This window comes from Drosophila ficusphila, unplaced genomic scaffold (genome assembly GCF_018152265.1).
Source record: "Drosophila ficusphila isolate 14025-0441.05 unplaced genomic scaffold, ASM1815226v1 contig_855, whole genome shotgun sequence".
In the NCBI taxonomy this organism is placed as follows: domain Eukaryota; kingdom Metazoa; phylum Arthropoda; class Insecta; order Diptera; family Drosophilidae; genus Drosophila; species Drosophila ficusphila.
Genome location: NW_025064807.1, coordinates 1,330,108 through 1,343,453, shown reverse-complemented (window position 1 = coordinate 1,343,453; position 13,346 = coordinate 1,330,108). Strand labels below are relative to the sequence as shown.

At 40.1% G+C, this 13,346-nt stretch overlaps 5 protein-coding genes across 8 annotated transcripts; 3 read left to right on the top strand and 2 right to left on the bottom strand.

Annotated features, from left to right (window-relative positions):
* Positions 1–182: 182 nt before the first annotated feature.
* Positions 183–2,129, top strand: LOC108100009. Of its 2 annotated transcripts, XR_006245883.1 has the most exons (6): positions 183–329; positions 547–1,004; positions 1,066–1,101; positions 1,193–1,378; positions 1,495–1,648; positions 1,706–2,129. XR_006245883.1 is itself a non-coding variant. In XM_017203715.2 (5 exons), the coding sequence occupies exons 3-5, from the start codon at positions 1,322–1,324 to the stop codon at positions 1,879–1,881; spliced, it is 387 nt and encodes a 128-aa protein (XP_017059204.1). In that variant the 5' UTR covers positions 183–329; positions 1,066–1,101; positions 1,193–1,321; the 3' UTR covers positions 1,882–2,129. The 2 variants fall into 2 exon arrangements, 1 of the variants encoding a protein (XP_017059204.1); XM_017203715.2 differs by lacking the exon at positions 547–1,004.
* A 1,019-nt stretch (positions 2,130–3,148) lies between these two features.
* On the top strand, positions 3,149–11,013 carry LOC108100047 (menin). Of its 2 annotated transcripts, none has more exons than XM_017203778.2 (5): positions 3,149–3,253; positions 3,462–3,776; positions 4,292–4,753; positions 5,029–5,834; positions 8,326–11,013. In XM_017203778.2, exons 2-5 carry the CDS (start codon positions 3,509–3,511, stop codon positions 9,052–9,054), a joined length of 2,265 nt encoding a protein of 754 aa, XP_017059267.1. In that variant the 5' UTR covers positions 3,149–3,253; positions 3,462–3,508; the 3' UTR covers positions 9,055–11,013. The 2 variants fall into 2 exon arrangements, with proteins under 2 accessions (XP_017059267.1, XP_017059266.1); XM_017203777.2 differs by having other exon boundaries at positions 3,179–3,291.
* Positions 5,848–8,303, bottom strand: LOC108100048 (basic-leucine zipper transcription factor A). Of its 2 annotated transcripts, none has more exons than XM_017203779.2 (2): positions 8,125–8,303; positions 5,848–8,065 (listed from the first exon to the last, which is right to left on the bottom strand). In XM_017203779.2, exon 2 carries the CDS (start codon positions 7,949–7,951, stop codon positions 6,191–6,193), a length of 1,761 nt encoding a protein of 586 aa, XP_017059268.2. In that variant the 5' UTR covers positions 7,952–8,065; positions 8,125–8,303; the 3' UTR covers positions 5,848–6,190. The 2 variants fall into 2 exon arrangements, with proteins under 2 accessions (XP_017059268.2, XP_017059270.2); XM_017203781.2 differs by having other exon boundaries at positions 5,848–8,001; positions 8,125–8,146.
* A 347-nt stretch (positions 11,014–11,360) lies between the features above and the next one.
* Positions 11,361–11,854, top strand: LOC108100050 (probable 26S proteasome complex subunit sem1). The gene is made up of 2 exons (XM_017203783.2): positions 11,361–11,581; positions 11,633–11,854. The coding sequence occupies exons 1-2, from the start codon at positions 11,470–11,472 to the stop codon at positions 11,758–11,760; spliced, it is 240 nt and encodes a 79-aa protein (XP_017059272.1). The 5' UTR covers positions 11,361–11,469; the 3' UTR covers positions 11,761–11,854.
* On the bottom strand, positions 11,814–13,260 carry LOC108100049 (microtubule-associated tumor suppressor 1 homolog A). Its single transcript, XM_017203782.1, has 3 exons — positions 12,897–13,260; positions 12,418–12,778; positions 11,814–12,357 (listed from the first exon to the last, which is right to left on the bottom strand). The coding sequence occupies exons 1-3, from the start codon at positions 13,195–13,197 to the stop codon at positions 11,844–11,846; spliced, it is 1,176 nt and encodes a 391-aa protein (XP_017059271.1). The 5' UTR covers positions 13,198–13,260; the 3' UTR covers positions 11,814–11,843.
* Positions 13,261–13,346: the final 86 nt, after the last annotated feature.

Genomic DNA, 13,346 nt, shown 5'->3' with positions numbered 1-13,346 from the left:
TCTTTTATTTCAAATATATGAAATGGATGGAGTACGTAAATGCATTATTGAATTTGTAAAACAATTTTTTTTTTTGGTGTTTATGTCGGAGAGATGCAACCTAGTGTGAATATGCCCTTAGCCAAAATATATATGATACTTATCATGGTATTTTTTGGTGTGCCTGCCACAGCTCACAGATTTGCCATGCTGACATTTACTGCATCACTACAACAAGATTTAAAAATTCAAAACAAAAGAGGCTATCGTTTGTTAAAAGTGGGTTAGCAATAAGTTAAAACGGCTTGTGACAAAAGGAAAGATAAATAAATTCAAGGACAAACCAACATGTATGTATTTATGTATAGAGGCACATAGTCATCTCTTCGGTAGATTCGTCATTGGTGACGCACAAATGACATACCTACATACATTCACAGGAGCAGTGGTTGTTAATGACAAATGTCAGGGGTGTCTTCACAACCTCGATAGCTGCTGCTCTTTGAGCCCGCGTCAGTTTAGAATCGTTGCTTGTTATATATACTTAAAAAAGTTCTTGTTATTAAGTTTCAGAGCAATGACGAAAGTTTGCCGAGTCTGCCTGGCAAAATCGAGACCCATGATCAATATATTTGACAATACAATAGAACCTGGAGTTCAAATTGCAAGTAGGCTCTCTGAGTTTACAGAATTTGCCGTTTCTAGAGGAGATTCATTTCCGGAAAACATTTGCCCGTCTTGCCTTCACGACTTTCAAATCGCATTTCACTTCAAAGAAAAATATGAAAGAAGCCTAAATACATTTAAGAAAAGATTAGGCCACCAGGGTTACTTCATAATACCAGATGATGAGTTCTCGACATCAGCGGAAGTGAAGCCAGAGGAAACCGATAATGAATTTCGGGAGGAAGAAATTATTGTTAAGAACGAACCAATAGATAATGATCTATTCGAGAATGAATTTTTCCAGATTGTAAAGAACACTGACATTACCAAACTTCATAATGTGGTTTCATCAATAATAAGTCAGTTAAAAAATTTTTACACTATAAGACTTTTTTATAACTATGTATGTTTTTATTACAGAGTCAGCTCAAGAGGAACTAATTTCTGGGTTAAAAGGTAATTACTTGCAGAAAAGTTTTGATAAATTGTCCTTAAGAAAGTCTGTTAAATCATACAACTTTAAATCGATTATGTTTTATAATTTTAGAAGAAAACAAAGAAATCAAAGCTAAGCTTGAAAAACTTTCAAAGGATTTTTATACGCTTGCGAGCAAAAAAAAACAAAAAGGACGATGCAGACGAGCCCGAAGGTATCATTAGTTTTCCCATTAAAAATATGGCCGAGTTGGACAAGTTTGAGACGATGTTTTTACCAGAACATAAGGACATTTATGTATGTAATAATTTTTAAAATTTCCTGATTTGCACGAAATTATTCTAAGAACGCGTCCCAGTATTCATGAATGAGTTTAAACTAAGTTATTTTTAAATCTATTTTTGTTTTAACAGGTTAAGAAGCTAAAAGTTCTTATGTCCCGCGGTCCGCTTTCAAAGAAATTTAAAAATATCATGGACGAGTACCTTTTAACCAATTTCAATTTAGAAGGAAGTTCTGGTAAACTGTCCCTTAAGTCCCGAAAGGCTTTTTATTCTGTCCTGGAAGGTGAGTCTTGTGTTTTGCCTTGTCGAACTTTAAAATAAATATTATACACTATTTCAGAAGCGACAAAATTAGTTTATCCAAATGATTCGGTCAGGAAGGTGCTTCAAAAAGCCTTTTTAAACATAAAAAACAAGATAATTAAAAGAAATTCAAGATTAAGATCAGAATTTCGGCAAACAAAAAATAATCAAAAAAATAATGATAATACCATAACATTTTACAACTGCAAATAAGGGAACAAATATTACCAAACTTTAAAAGGAGAACATCAAAATTTTCATTTGTCAGTGCTGTTACAAACCGATCACCTGTTACTTTTTAAGAACAAAATAAATGAAATGTGATGTCTACTCCAGCTCTGATTTTATGAACTGCAGTTATAGATTTAAATTTTTTCGGACTTGATTGCTTCCAAACTCGATTGCTGTCACGGATCACCGATCAACTCAATTAAAAATAAATAAAAAAATAAAAAATCATATTTATGAAGTTTAGCAGTTGTTTCTTTAATAACCAGTTTAAACATTATTTAAAAATTGCACGTTTCAAATTAATAAGAACTACCGCAAAAAATACCAAAAAGGTTTTTTTAAGCTAAAGAGCACCGCTTTGCAACACTGTTATCGGGCACGTGCTGGGTGCGGGCACACTGGTGCAGCGAAGTAAACACAACGCAATATTTCGTCGGAATTTCGCCTGGAGTTAACCTAGTCCTACCCACCATAAAACCGCCCAATTAGTGCCCGAAAAACGGCGCAGATAATGCTCGAACCAAATGGAATAAAGTGTGATGCTTTAATCGGTAAAATCCGGTGGCAAACAGCAACTGCGTGTCAAGTGGAAAATAAGTGACGGGGGGGTGGCGGGTCGACAAGAAAAACAAAAACAAAACGCGACAACAACAAAAGCGAGTGAAAGAAAGGTGCGAGAAATTCACCTGCGCCCGTGAGCCGATTAATTGGTGACGTGGATTTCGTGGACGAAGGACGCAGGGCAAAAGGATATATACATACATATTTTTGCAGTGCACATGCACATGCATGCTGCACACAGACATATGCATGCGCCCATGCAGAAAACCAGTTGTTGTTATTGTTGTTGTTACTGCAAATGAGAAGTGCAAGTGAAGCAGCAACAAAAATCCTGCTCTTAAAAGTACAAAGCGAGGAAAAGGAGAAAACAAATAAGGGGGCAAACAAAAAAAGGGCCGAGAAGAAGGTGCGACAACGACAAAAAGTTGTTTGTCAACTTGTTGCCAATGTTGCAGCCACAAAGTGGCTGGCTGTACAAACAGCAGCAGCGGCGGCAGCAACAAAAATCCAGCATTTTGCATCGGTCAAATCCAGGCGCAAGTCCCATTCCATCAACAGGATAATCAGGAGCTGCAAAACAAACTGCGAGCAGGTGGAAATACGACAAGGACATCCTGTCGTTAGGGTAAGTTAATTAACTTTCTTTCTTTAATCGTTTATTATATTTCTTTACATTTCTTGTAGTTCAAAAGCCAAAGCTTTATTAAAAAAATACAATGAATAAAGAGGTGGAAAATAAAAAAAGCTTGTGAATTTCAAAGTATCCTGGATTTCTAAATAGCGCAAAAAAAAGGTACAAATTATTTTCTTCGCACATTGAAAAAGGTTAAGGTAAGTTGTAAATCTCAAATTAATTCTGGCTTGTTATTATAGACAAAAAATGCCTTCATTCAGTAACCTAAAAAAAAAAGAATTTTTGAATAATTTTGTTTTATTTTGATAAATTTTTTTAATGCAGTAGATTTGTGATATTAATTATTGTTTATTGTTTATGTTTTTAGTGAAGTTTCCGGAATTTAATTGGACAATTAAAAACCCGCCCGCAACCATGTCCACGATCACCAGAAGCGCTAGTGCGAGTCCAATGGCGCTAAATGGCGTTATCGATGCCAGCCTCTTCCCCCTGAAGTCCACCGCCGATGTGGTTAATCTGTTCCGTCGCGCTCTAACCTCTGGAATCGAGCCCGATCTCACCCTGCTCTCCATTGTGGTTGGCTACATCGAGCTCTCCTTGACGACAGGAGAGGCTGCTGCGCAGGCCGCTCAAGCCGCGGCCGCCGCTGCCGCAGCAGGTGACATCAGTCAGGCGGCGACAGGTGTGTTCATGCGCTAGCGTTTACCGTTAACCATTTAGCAAAGGGAAACCAGTTAAAACGGAAGCGATTGCAGGCAAATTGGAAAGGTTTCTGTTCTGGTTGATGGAACAAACTAAGAAGCAGGCTTCATAAGTAAAGAAAGGGGTTTGTTAATAGTTTAAAGTTCTTAATTGATTTAGCTTGAAATTGCATTAAGCGTTTAAAATACAATTTAAGTACATCTTCTGGTTGATGAAACAAATTAAGTAACAGGCTTCATAAGTAAAGAAAGGGCTTTTTAATAGTTTAAAGTTCTTAATTGATTTACCTTGAAATTGCATTAAATATTTAAAATACAATTTAAGTAACCCGCAAACTGAATTTAATATTTTAAAGTTCACTTTTGTTTTGAATTACATGTAGAAAAAGAGGAAGTGGGAAAAGTTTTCTTTGGCTTAACTTTTGTGTCATGTTTAATATATTTTAGTTTTAAAGTTTTAATTTCATTTAAATACTAATTGTTATTTCTCTTACAGGCGGCAACGATGTCATCATGGGCAACAGCGTTCCCTTTCCGGTTGTGACCCACGAGCTGATCGCCGGGTTGTACAAGAAGTTCCAGACAATCCTGTCGGTGGTGGAGAAGCCAAAGCCTCATCGCCAGGCCACTCGCGAGGTGATCAAGAAGGTTTCGGATGTGATCTGGAACTCGTTGATCCGCAGCAGCTACAAGGATCGTGCGCACCTGCAGAACCTCTACAGCTATTTGTCCGGCAACAAATTGGACTGCTTCGGAGTCGCTTTGGCAGTGGTGGCGGGATGCCAGTTGCTCGGCTACAAGGACGTTAGATTGGCCATCTCGGAGGATCATGCCTGGGTGGTCTTCGGCCAGAAGCGGGTGGAGACCATCGAGGTGACCTGGCACGGCAAGGGCAGCGAGGATAAGCGAGGGCAGGATATTCGCCCGGGCATCGAGTCAGGATCGTGGCTTTACTTGGGTAAGCACTACGTTTTCAATAACTAAAATGAGCTACTAAACCAAATATTTGGAATTGATCACAATTACATTTCCAATATATTTTTTAAGTTCATGGCAAGTCTTTTAAATAGGAATTTTAGTCTATAAACAATTAGATAATATTCGTTAAACTTGCTTGGTGCTTTTTAAACTTTTTTTATACATTATCAAAACAGAAGGATTGTTACATTTATGTTACTCGAATCCTACGAATGCCTTAAATACGCTATCTAATATATATTTTTCTTTATTAAGGTGGACTGGCAGTGATTTGCGAGCGTGGGATGGAAGTGGCGGCCATTTGTGCCGCTCTGAACATCTCGTTGACCTCGAACAGCGACTGCGTGGAGGTGGCAGAGCTGCAGCAGCAGCTGCTGTGGCTTCTCTACGACTTGGGCCACCTTAAACGCTACCCAATGGCACTGGGCTCCCTCGGTGAGCTGGAGGAGATCCACCGAACGCATCCGAGCATCAGCTGCGAGCAACTGTATCGCGAGGCCATTGAGTCGGCCAAGACGCACTACCGGAACCATCATGTGTATCCCTATACCTACCAGGGAAACTACTACAATCGATTGCTCAAGTACCGGGACGCTTTTGCCGCCTGGGCGAATGCGGCGGATGTGATCCGTTTGTATACGTACCAGTGCCGGGATGACGAGGAGATCTACAAGGAGCTGCTGGACATTGCAAACGAGCTAATACCCTACGTGATGAAAACGGAGAGCTCCGGCCATTCGGCAAGGAGCATTTTGCGCGACTCCGAGGTGTTTGCCAATCTGCTGCGATTCTACGACGGCATTTGCCAGTGGGAGGAGGACAGTCTGACACCCATCCTGCATATCGGTTGGGCCAAACCGCTGGTGAACAACATCACCAAGTTTGACTACGACATAAGGTCCCAGGTGGTCATCAAGTTGCCCGAGGATTTGGAGGCGGAGCAGGCGAAGGCGGAACAGGCGCGGGCGGAACAGGAGGCTAAGGAAGCCAAGGAGTCTAAGGAGGCGACGGGATCAGAGGCTTTGGAGGGGAACAACAACACGTTGGTGAAGAAGGAGGAGGTAAGCCAAAGCATTTGTTTACTTCATTAAATTTATTATTAATAGAAATTATAGTTTCCAAAAAATCTTCATAATTTTGATCCAACCACGTCGTGTTTTCGCATTCACTATCGCTTCAGGTTTTTATGTAACTATTTTTTTGATTGGTGCAAGGAAGAATTGAATAGCAAATTGGGAACAGAAATTTGTAGCACCTGCTTTTGAGCTTTTTTTCAGAAGAAGGGTTGTGAATTCGTAAAGGCTTCAGCAACAATTAAACAGGATAAACAATTATTAGGAAGTCAGTCCTTACCCTCATCATCGATTCGTATTTGTTATCTGTTGAGTTGCATTTTATGATGTTTGTGATGATCGTCTTATGGTTTCTGCTTCGATTGATCATTATGAACCTTTACCTCTGCCTTTGTGGAGCTCGAGGATTCCGAGTCATTAGATTCCGAATCCGGTTCCCGTCTGGATTTCGAATGGCGAACACGCTGCCGTGAAATATGTTTGCAGTTTTTTGAGTAATGCTTATGTCTATTCTCCGAATCTCTGTCTGCGGAGGATCGTCTATAGCGCCTATGCTTTCTGCTCGAATCCGAATCCTTTGAATGACACCTATGCCTGTAATTTGATTCCGTACAGTGGTGCCTATGCTTACTGTCCCGAGCTTTGCAGGATCTTGAATGGCGTCTGTGATATTTGTTCTCGTCCATTGAGTCCTCGGAATGTCTCCTGTGTCTCCTGGAGTGGTGATGATGCCTATTCCTTTCCCTTGAGACGCTGGAATGTTCACGCCTATAACGAGTATCCCTGGACTTACAAGAACAGCGCCGACGTTGACATTCTGAAGGTCCCTCTGTAGAATCATCGGAATCTCTGTTCTTCGACTCTTTAGGTGTAAATTCGATGCAAGTCTTGGAGTTTTTGCTATTACGCGGAGGCATTGCGGGAATTGTGGGGTTGGGATTGGGACTAGGGTTGGCTTCTTTGGGCTCCCCAGATTCTTGTTGTTGACGCGGACGTACTGCTACCACTGGTGGATTTTCGAAGAGGATATCCTTTATTAACTGGACAGCGTGGGCGGGATTGTCGGGGCTTTTTATCAAGGACTGTGCCACGTTCTCCAGCTTCTCGGTAAGCCTCATCTTCTCGGAGTTTAAGCTACATAATTTGCACTTTAGTACGTTGATGTTCTCAATCATTACAAGCTGATCCCTTCTGTTCTGAGCGCACCTTTCGCTGAGTTCCTTCCAAGACGTAAATTCGCTTGGCTTTGGCTTCTGTTTTATGTCCTCCGGACTATTTGTGGCTTCAATGGTGAATGATACGCCGGCCATTGCTTTCCTTTCCAACCTAATTTTGTCTTCTGATCGATTTTGCTTATAAGATTGACGTATTTGCTTTACCAGTTCCTCTTCGCTATCCGAAGGTAAAGAAACGTTCTTGCTCTCAGATAGAAAATCAGAGGTCTTTGAGGATGTTCTTGGCACCACCGTATTCAATGATTTCGGCAGTGGTTTTTCTTCTTTCGGCTCTGGTTTTTTGTATCGGAAATACTGATAGCTGCTCCGATCCAAGCTACTTCTTCTGTCGTATCTGGGCAGGTCTTTTGCATAGTTAAAGATCATCGATTGACACTTGTGCATGGCATTCAAATTCCCAGTTGAGAAGGAGGCAATCTCGAGACTTCTGCAGAGTCCGATTTGAGAGTCCTTTCTGGCCTTTTTCGCATCATACTCCTGTCCGTTGTCGTTGAGCTTGAAGAACTTGTAAATCCAGTTGCAAAAGTCCAAGTGATTGTGACCCAAAATGAGTTCATCCACGGGAAGAAACCGCGATACTTTCAGCTTTTCAAAGCTTATGTGAAGCAACCGAAAATTCGTCTCAAAGTCGACTTTGCTGTTCGTGTAGAACTTGACTTTGTGGATTTGAATCGCCGTGGGAAAGAGCCTGTGGATGACTTGGCAGTATACTGCCCCTGTTTTCAGGTCTTCCATGTTTCGCAAGTCGCAATCTAGTGTGTTGTTCAGGAAAATCAGAAGGTTCCTTATGGAAATCTGTTCACTTCTCTGCACCGTCACATTTTTCGCAAGTGGTAGAGGCTTTGTGTTTTTCTTGGTTATAGAGGTCATATTTCTAGTTGAAATTACAGAGCTTTTATGGGCTACAATCAAGTTGCAATCTGCAATACATTAATACATTCAGTTACGCAACCTCTTACATTAAATGAAATTTTTTGTTGAATTCTAGTGGAAAAAGAATAAAGTATTTTGTTGAAATAAGTACTTAATTGAAATACACTCACCTTTTGTCCCTTGTTTGCGATGCTAAAAATGTTCTGATGTTGGTAGCTGGTTGTTTTGATACTGACTTATATTTTAGATAACTCCTTCAGACACTTGAAAGCAGGGTGCCAACCTGCTATGATTGTTTATTCAAAGAAAACTTTTAGTTTACCTCGAATTCTATAAAGATGCTTAATAAAATTTGTATCTTCCCCCATTAGAAAACAAAAAATTCCGAGCTTCCGACTACTTTGGCTGATTTGACGGCTGCCTGTGGCGAGAAGATTCTCAATCCGGACTTCCTGCTTCAGGGCGGAGGTCAGCCCTTTGCCGATCAGAAGCAACAACCCTCTGCTGGGGATTCCGATGTGGCAGAGCTCCACAACAACAACAACAACAGCAATAGCAATAACAACAATCACAGTACCGACAAAAAGGAGGCTCCAACTACAACAACAACTGCGACAAGCAATGGCAGCGGAACCTCTGTCCAGTTGCCCGTTTCCAGTGAGGCGGCGATCCCGGCTCAATCCCAAACTACCCAACTGGGAAAACCACCACAGCACAAAGAAGCTAAGAAAGAGGAGACAACCGACGACTACGATCCGTTTGAGATCATGCTCAAGAGGCCAGTGATCACCTTGTACAGCCAGAAGATGAAGGGTCTGAAGGATCTGCTGCTGGCCGAGAAGCTTAACACCCATGCTATTTCCCTCCAAGTCACCGCCCAGTCGGTGGCCTCCCGAAAGGTTCGCGGAGTGGAGAAATCGGCCACGATTTCCGCCACCATCACAACAATTTCGTCGAGTTCCGGCGACGCTGTCCTAAGTGGAGCAGGTGGTGGCGGTGGCACTGGATCAGGAGCCACCGGTGGAGCATCCTTGGCATCGTCGTCGCCGGGAGGAGACTCGATAGCCGCCTCACGTCCGAAGAGAACGCGTCGCGAGTAATCCTCATTGTTGTGTATTGCGTATTGGAAAACTCTTTATTAATCAAGTGTGCATGTTAAGGTGGTTCGATTTCTGATTTGCGTCAGAATCATACAAGCGGAAAGTAATATTCTTATGAGTGAAATTGTTTACAAATTAATAAGGTTGTTTTTTCATACACCTTTCGGATAAGATCAACTTAAGTAATATTTACACTCGAGCTTTGGAGCACAAATAATTTAAAACCAACTTTAAAGTAAAAAAAAGGTTACATTTATTTTGAAATCATTTGAATACTGTTTTTATGGTAAAATAACATAAATTAGATATTACTTTCCGCCCGAGAGATTTGTAAACGTTTTTCATTCGTAGAAAATCGAGCCTCCGCAGTAGCCGTGCATATAGAACATATATGCTATCATATTTTTGATGTTCGATGTGTATTTATGTAGTTCGTAAGCGCGAAACGAAACAAAAATGAAGCCGTTAAAGAACGCCTAGCGTTTTAAAAAAGAAATATAAATTGTGAAACACACACACAGACTTGTCCCAACAAACAAACACAGGCACACGAAACGCTAAGCTATGCTAAGTATTTATAACGTATTTTTAGCTGTTATTCCTTTTCTCAATGTATTTATTGCTGCAACTATGTATTTCCCCTCCAGCATGTTTTAACTTTTTTTTATTATTATTGTTTAAGCGTAACTTAATTGGTGCTCTTCTTCGAAATCGAAAGCAGTAGAATCGGTTCTATATTTGATTTCGTTCCTTTAACCCATGAAAACTCGGTCGAAATCAGAAATGGAGTCCGAACTGCTCATATTTATGTATTTACTTTAAAGCATTTTATTGAGGCTAAGCTGTTTTATTTTACTCTATTTACACACATACATACATATATCCTGTAATATTTAAGAATTCAAAACTTTGTTACGAACTGTTGACTTGAAGCAACACAAAACAGTTGACAAGACCCGAATGGAAAACAAAAGAATACATATTTAACACTTCCTCTATATGTGATACAACACTTTTTCTAGAAAAGCTTTCATATTATCTTATAAAACTAAATAGATTTAACCACTCTCCACACACTTTAAGCGAACACTACTTAAGTGGGCTGGCAGCAGCAGGACAGGCTCTTGTTTAGGGATAGTCCAGTCCAAAATAAATCCCGAACCCACAAAAGTCCTTACAAACTTGACACCCCATTTGGCTACAGCAATTATGGACAAAATCGGAGCTTGTAACAAATTGTTAAATGATGATAATAATAGCATTGAATTTAATTTGATTTGTGCGTAGAGCATCTGTGATGAATAATAATGTTTAGAAGAGAGAGAAAGAAAGAGAAGAGAAAAGTGGAGAGCCCGAGACAACACGAAAACTGATCAACAATATTACTAATCAAATGTATGGTGTTTTATTCCTCATATATAACATTAGCAGACTAAAAGCAACACACAAATGAAATCAAAACAAACTATTTAATTATGTAGATTTGCAGACCGCAACAACTAAATGTTAAATGTTGAACAACAGTTATATATAAATGTAAACTAGATACAGAAACTAACAACCCAACAAAGGAGTATATATTTTGGCATACAAAATTTTTAACATTAAGTAAACGGATGAAAGAAGTCGAATTGAGAAATATTTTTTATTTTCATTACATTTCGGACAGCACGAAATCCAAACAAAAATAGACAAAAACTGAAAGTTCGCTATACAATAATCAAAAGGCAGCAACTCGACAACAGAAACAATATGAAAACCTATAAGCATATAGCATATATATTTATTAATGTTAAAGTAACGTACATTTTTGCTCTAATTGTTTAAAATAGCCAATCAGCAGCAACAGTTAAATTACATGTAGCTTAAAATCCAAATGCTCAATAATCCTTTTAGCTTGAAAGTCAAATAGCCAACAGTAAAGATGTTATACAAATCATTAAACGCATAAAAACGTAACACATAAAAGCTAACAATGAACCTAAGAAAAGTAAACAACTGAAATAATTATATTTTATTTCGAATTTTACTTACTAAAAAATGTAATTGGCTGTAAGAAAAATGTATAAATTTTCATAACACTTTTCTTTGGTTTATAGATAGCTTGAATTTTTGTAATTATTTTTTATTTTGTGTGGAAGAACGAATCATTTTAATTTAAATTTCAGTTATGCGGCGGCAGCAGCATGAAGTTTCATATACGAAACCTGACAACCCTTATACCAAAGGTTTTTGCCGTGGTATTCTTATAAATCAAAATCTGCTTTAGTATTTTTTAAGAAAACGACAGTTTGGTTTTACGCTTGAGTTTTGGTCACACTGGGAATAAAAAGTGACTAGGCATCATTTTGGCAACAAAAAATCGAACAGCAATAAAAACATTGTTTAACGCCATTTAAATAGTAAACCCACATAATGTCTGCGCCGGATAAGGAAAAGGAGAAAGAGAAGGAGGAGACCAACAACAAGAGCGAGGATTTGGGCCTGCTGGAGGAGGACGATGAGTTTGAAGAATTTCCCGCCGAAGGTAAAACATATTTTTTGGCGAATCGGACACATCTAATCGCGTTTATTCTAGATTTCCGCGTTGGCGACGACGAGGAGGAACTGAATGTTTGGGAGGACAACTGGGACGACGACAATGTGGAGGACGACTTCAGCCAGCAGTTAAAGGCTCATCTGGAGAGCAAGAAAATGGAGACGTAAACCGGCGGCCCCTTGATTTGTTCAATCCTAACCATAAAAAACGAGCTGAGCTGTTTTGCAGTTTATAGAATAAAATCAGTATATTAAGTGGAAATCAACTGCCAGTTTTCACCGAGAGTCTTACAAATGTGATCCATCAAAATGGCATGCAGCTGCTCTTGGCCCAAAGTTCGCTGGTCTATCTCCATAATGCGGTTATCAAATTCCTGTAGGCGTTTGCTGTTATTCTCCATGTCAAACTTCAGACTTTCGAGCTGTTTTTGCAGCTTCTGGTCCTCCGCGTTGTGATTCTGCTTCTGGGACTCGTACTGCTGACCGCAAGTGAAGAGTTCTTGCTTCTTGGCCTCCAAAAGCTGGCGTTGCTTTTGGTAATTCGACTCCAACTTGGGCACTTGCTTCTCCATCGAATCCAGCTCCTTGCAGCTGTCTTTGTGATCCTCCAGTTTAATAAGAGAAAGACTAGCTGTGGCCTTTTCCAGAGCCGAGACTACTTCCTGGCTAGATTCAATCACCCGGCGATGCTCATTGGTTACCTGTTCTTTGGTGGCCAGCTCCGCCTTGTAGCTTTCTACGTGTGAATAGGCGCTCTTGATTTTGCTGTAAACAAAGAAGTTATCATAAGCAAAATCAACTTTAGTATTTGGTGGTATCATTTACTCTCGCAGTTCTTTAACTTGAGCCTCTTCCACGACTTGCTCTTCCCAGTGACTGATGCGCTTCTCCAGCTCCGCCTGCTGCTGTTCGAGGAGTTCCAGGCCATTGTTTTGTTCGCTGCTCGATTTCTTTAGCTGGAGGAGTTTGGCTTGGGTATCCTGCAGTTCTTTCTTGATCTGGCTGATAGCCACCTCATACTCCTTTGAATGCTCCAACTGCTGGCTTTTCGCTTTGATTTCGGCTGTCAGCGAGTCTTTTAGCTTAATGGCCTCTTCTACGGGTCCCAATACGTTTTTCTTGAACACTTTGTAGTACGCCAAATAGTTGAACAAGTAGCTCAGGGTGGCTAGCGTTTTTTTGACAGCTTTAAGGCGAAGTTACAATATGGTTTGAATTATATGGAATATGTTTGACGACAATGATAAGATGAAGTAATTTAAGGAGTTAAAATCTTGAAGATCATTTTCTTAGTATCAGAATACCTGGCTTAATTATGTCCATATAACTGTACGTTTTGTTGGGAAAACTGATCTGGATGATGCGCTCTATTTGGCGGCACAGTCGTATTAGGAATACGCGTGACTCCCGCGACGAATGGGCGGGTTCGGAAACCATCTTATGGGGCGGATCCAGGCGAAACCCAAAACACCGCAAATAATGCACCATGATCTTGGTCACGATGGCCTCAGTGGGATTGGCCAAATCGGCGTGACAAATATTGATGTCCGGCATCAGACAGTTGCCCTGTTCCGTCACCCTATCAATTTCGGCAGAAACCGCCATTTCAATAAGTTTTTTGTTTTCAAGTATTTTTAAATCGACGCTCTTTGGTTTGACTTGGTGTGACCAAAGATTGCTAACCCTTAAAAGCGTTCCAATAGTGGTATTCTTCTCTAAATATTATAAAATTTTCACTGTTTTTCAACACTTTT

Bases quoted from the DNA above. Each gene is read 5' to 3' on its own strand.
- LOC108100049 (XM_017203782.1), bottom strand. From the start codon at position 13,197: ATGGCGGTTTCTGCCGAAATTGATAGGGTGACGGAACAGGGCAACTGT. The intron at 12,779-12,896 runs GTATTCTGATAC...TTCGCCTTAAAG, and splicing joins TATGGACATAATTAAGCCAG to CTGTCAAAAAAACGCTAGCC. The intron at 12,358-12,417 runs GTAAATGATACC...CTTTGTTTACAG, and splicing joins CAAGTTAAAGAACTGCGAGA to CAAAATCAAGAGCGCCTATT.
- LOC108100050 (XM_017203783.2), top strand. From the start codon at position 11,470: ATGTCTGCGCCGGATAAGGAAAAGGAGAAAGAGAAGGAGGAGACCAAC. The intron at 11,582-11,632 runs GTAAAACATATT...CGTTTATTCTAG, and splicing joins TGAAGAATTTCCCGCCGAAG to ATTTCCGCGTTGGCGACGAC.
- LOC108100047 (XM_017203778.2), top strand. From the start codon at position 3,509: ATGTCCACGATCACCAGAAGCGCTAGTGCGAGTCCAATGGCGCTAAAT. The intron at 4,754-5,028 runs GTAAGCACTACG...TTCTTTATTAAG, and splicing joins AGGATCGTGGCTTTACTTGG to GTGGACTGGCAGTGATTTGC. The intron at 5,835-8,325 runs GTAAGCCAAAGC...TTCCCCCATTAG, and splicing joins CGTTGGTGAAGAAGGAGGAG to AAAACAAAAAATTCCGAGCT.
- LOC108100048 (XM_017203779.2), bottom strand. From the start codon at position 7,951: ATGACCTCTATAACCAAGAAAAACACAAAGCCTCTACCACTTGCGAAA.
- LOC108100009 (XM_017203715.2), top strand. From the start codon at position 1,322: ATGGCCGAGTTGGACAAGTTTGAGACGATGTTTTTACCAGAACATAAG. The intron at 1,379-1,494 runs GTATGTAATAAT...TTGTTTTAACAG, and splicing joins CAGAACATAAGGACATTTAT to GTTAAGAAGCTAAAAGTTCT. The intron at 1,649-1,705 runs GTGAGTCTTGTG...ACACTATTTCAG, and splicing joins TTTTTATTCTGTCCTGGAAG to AAGCGACAAAATTAGTTTAT.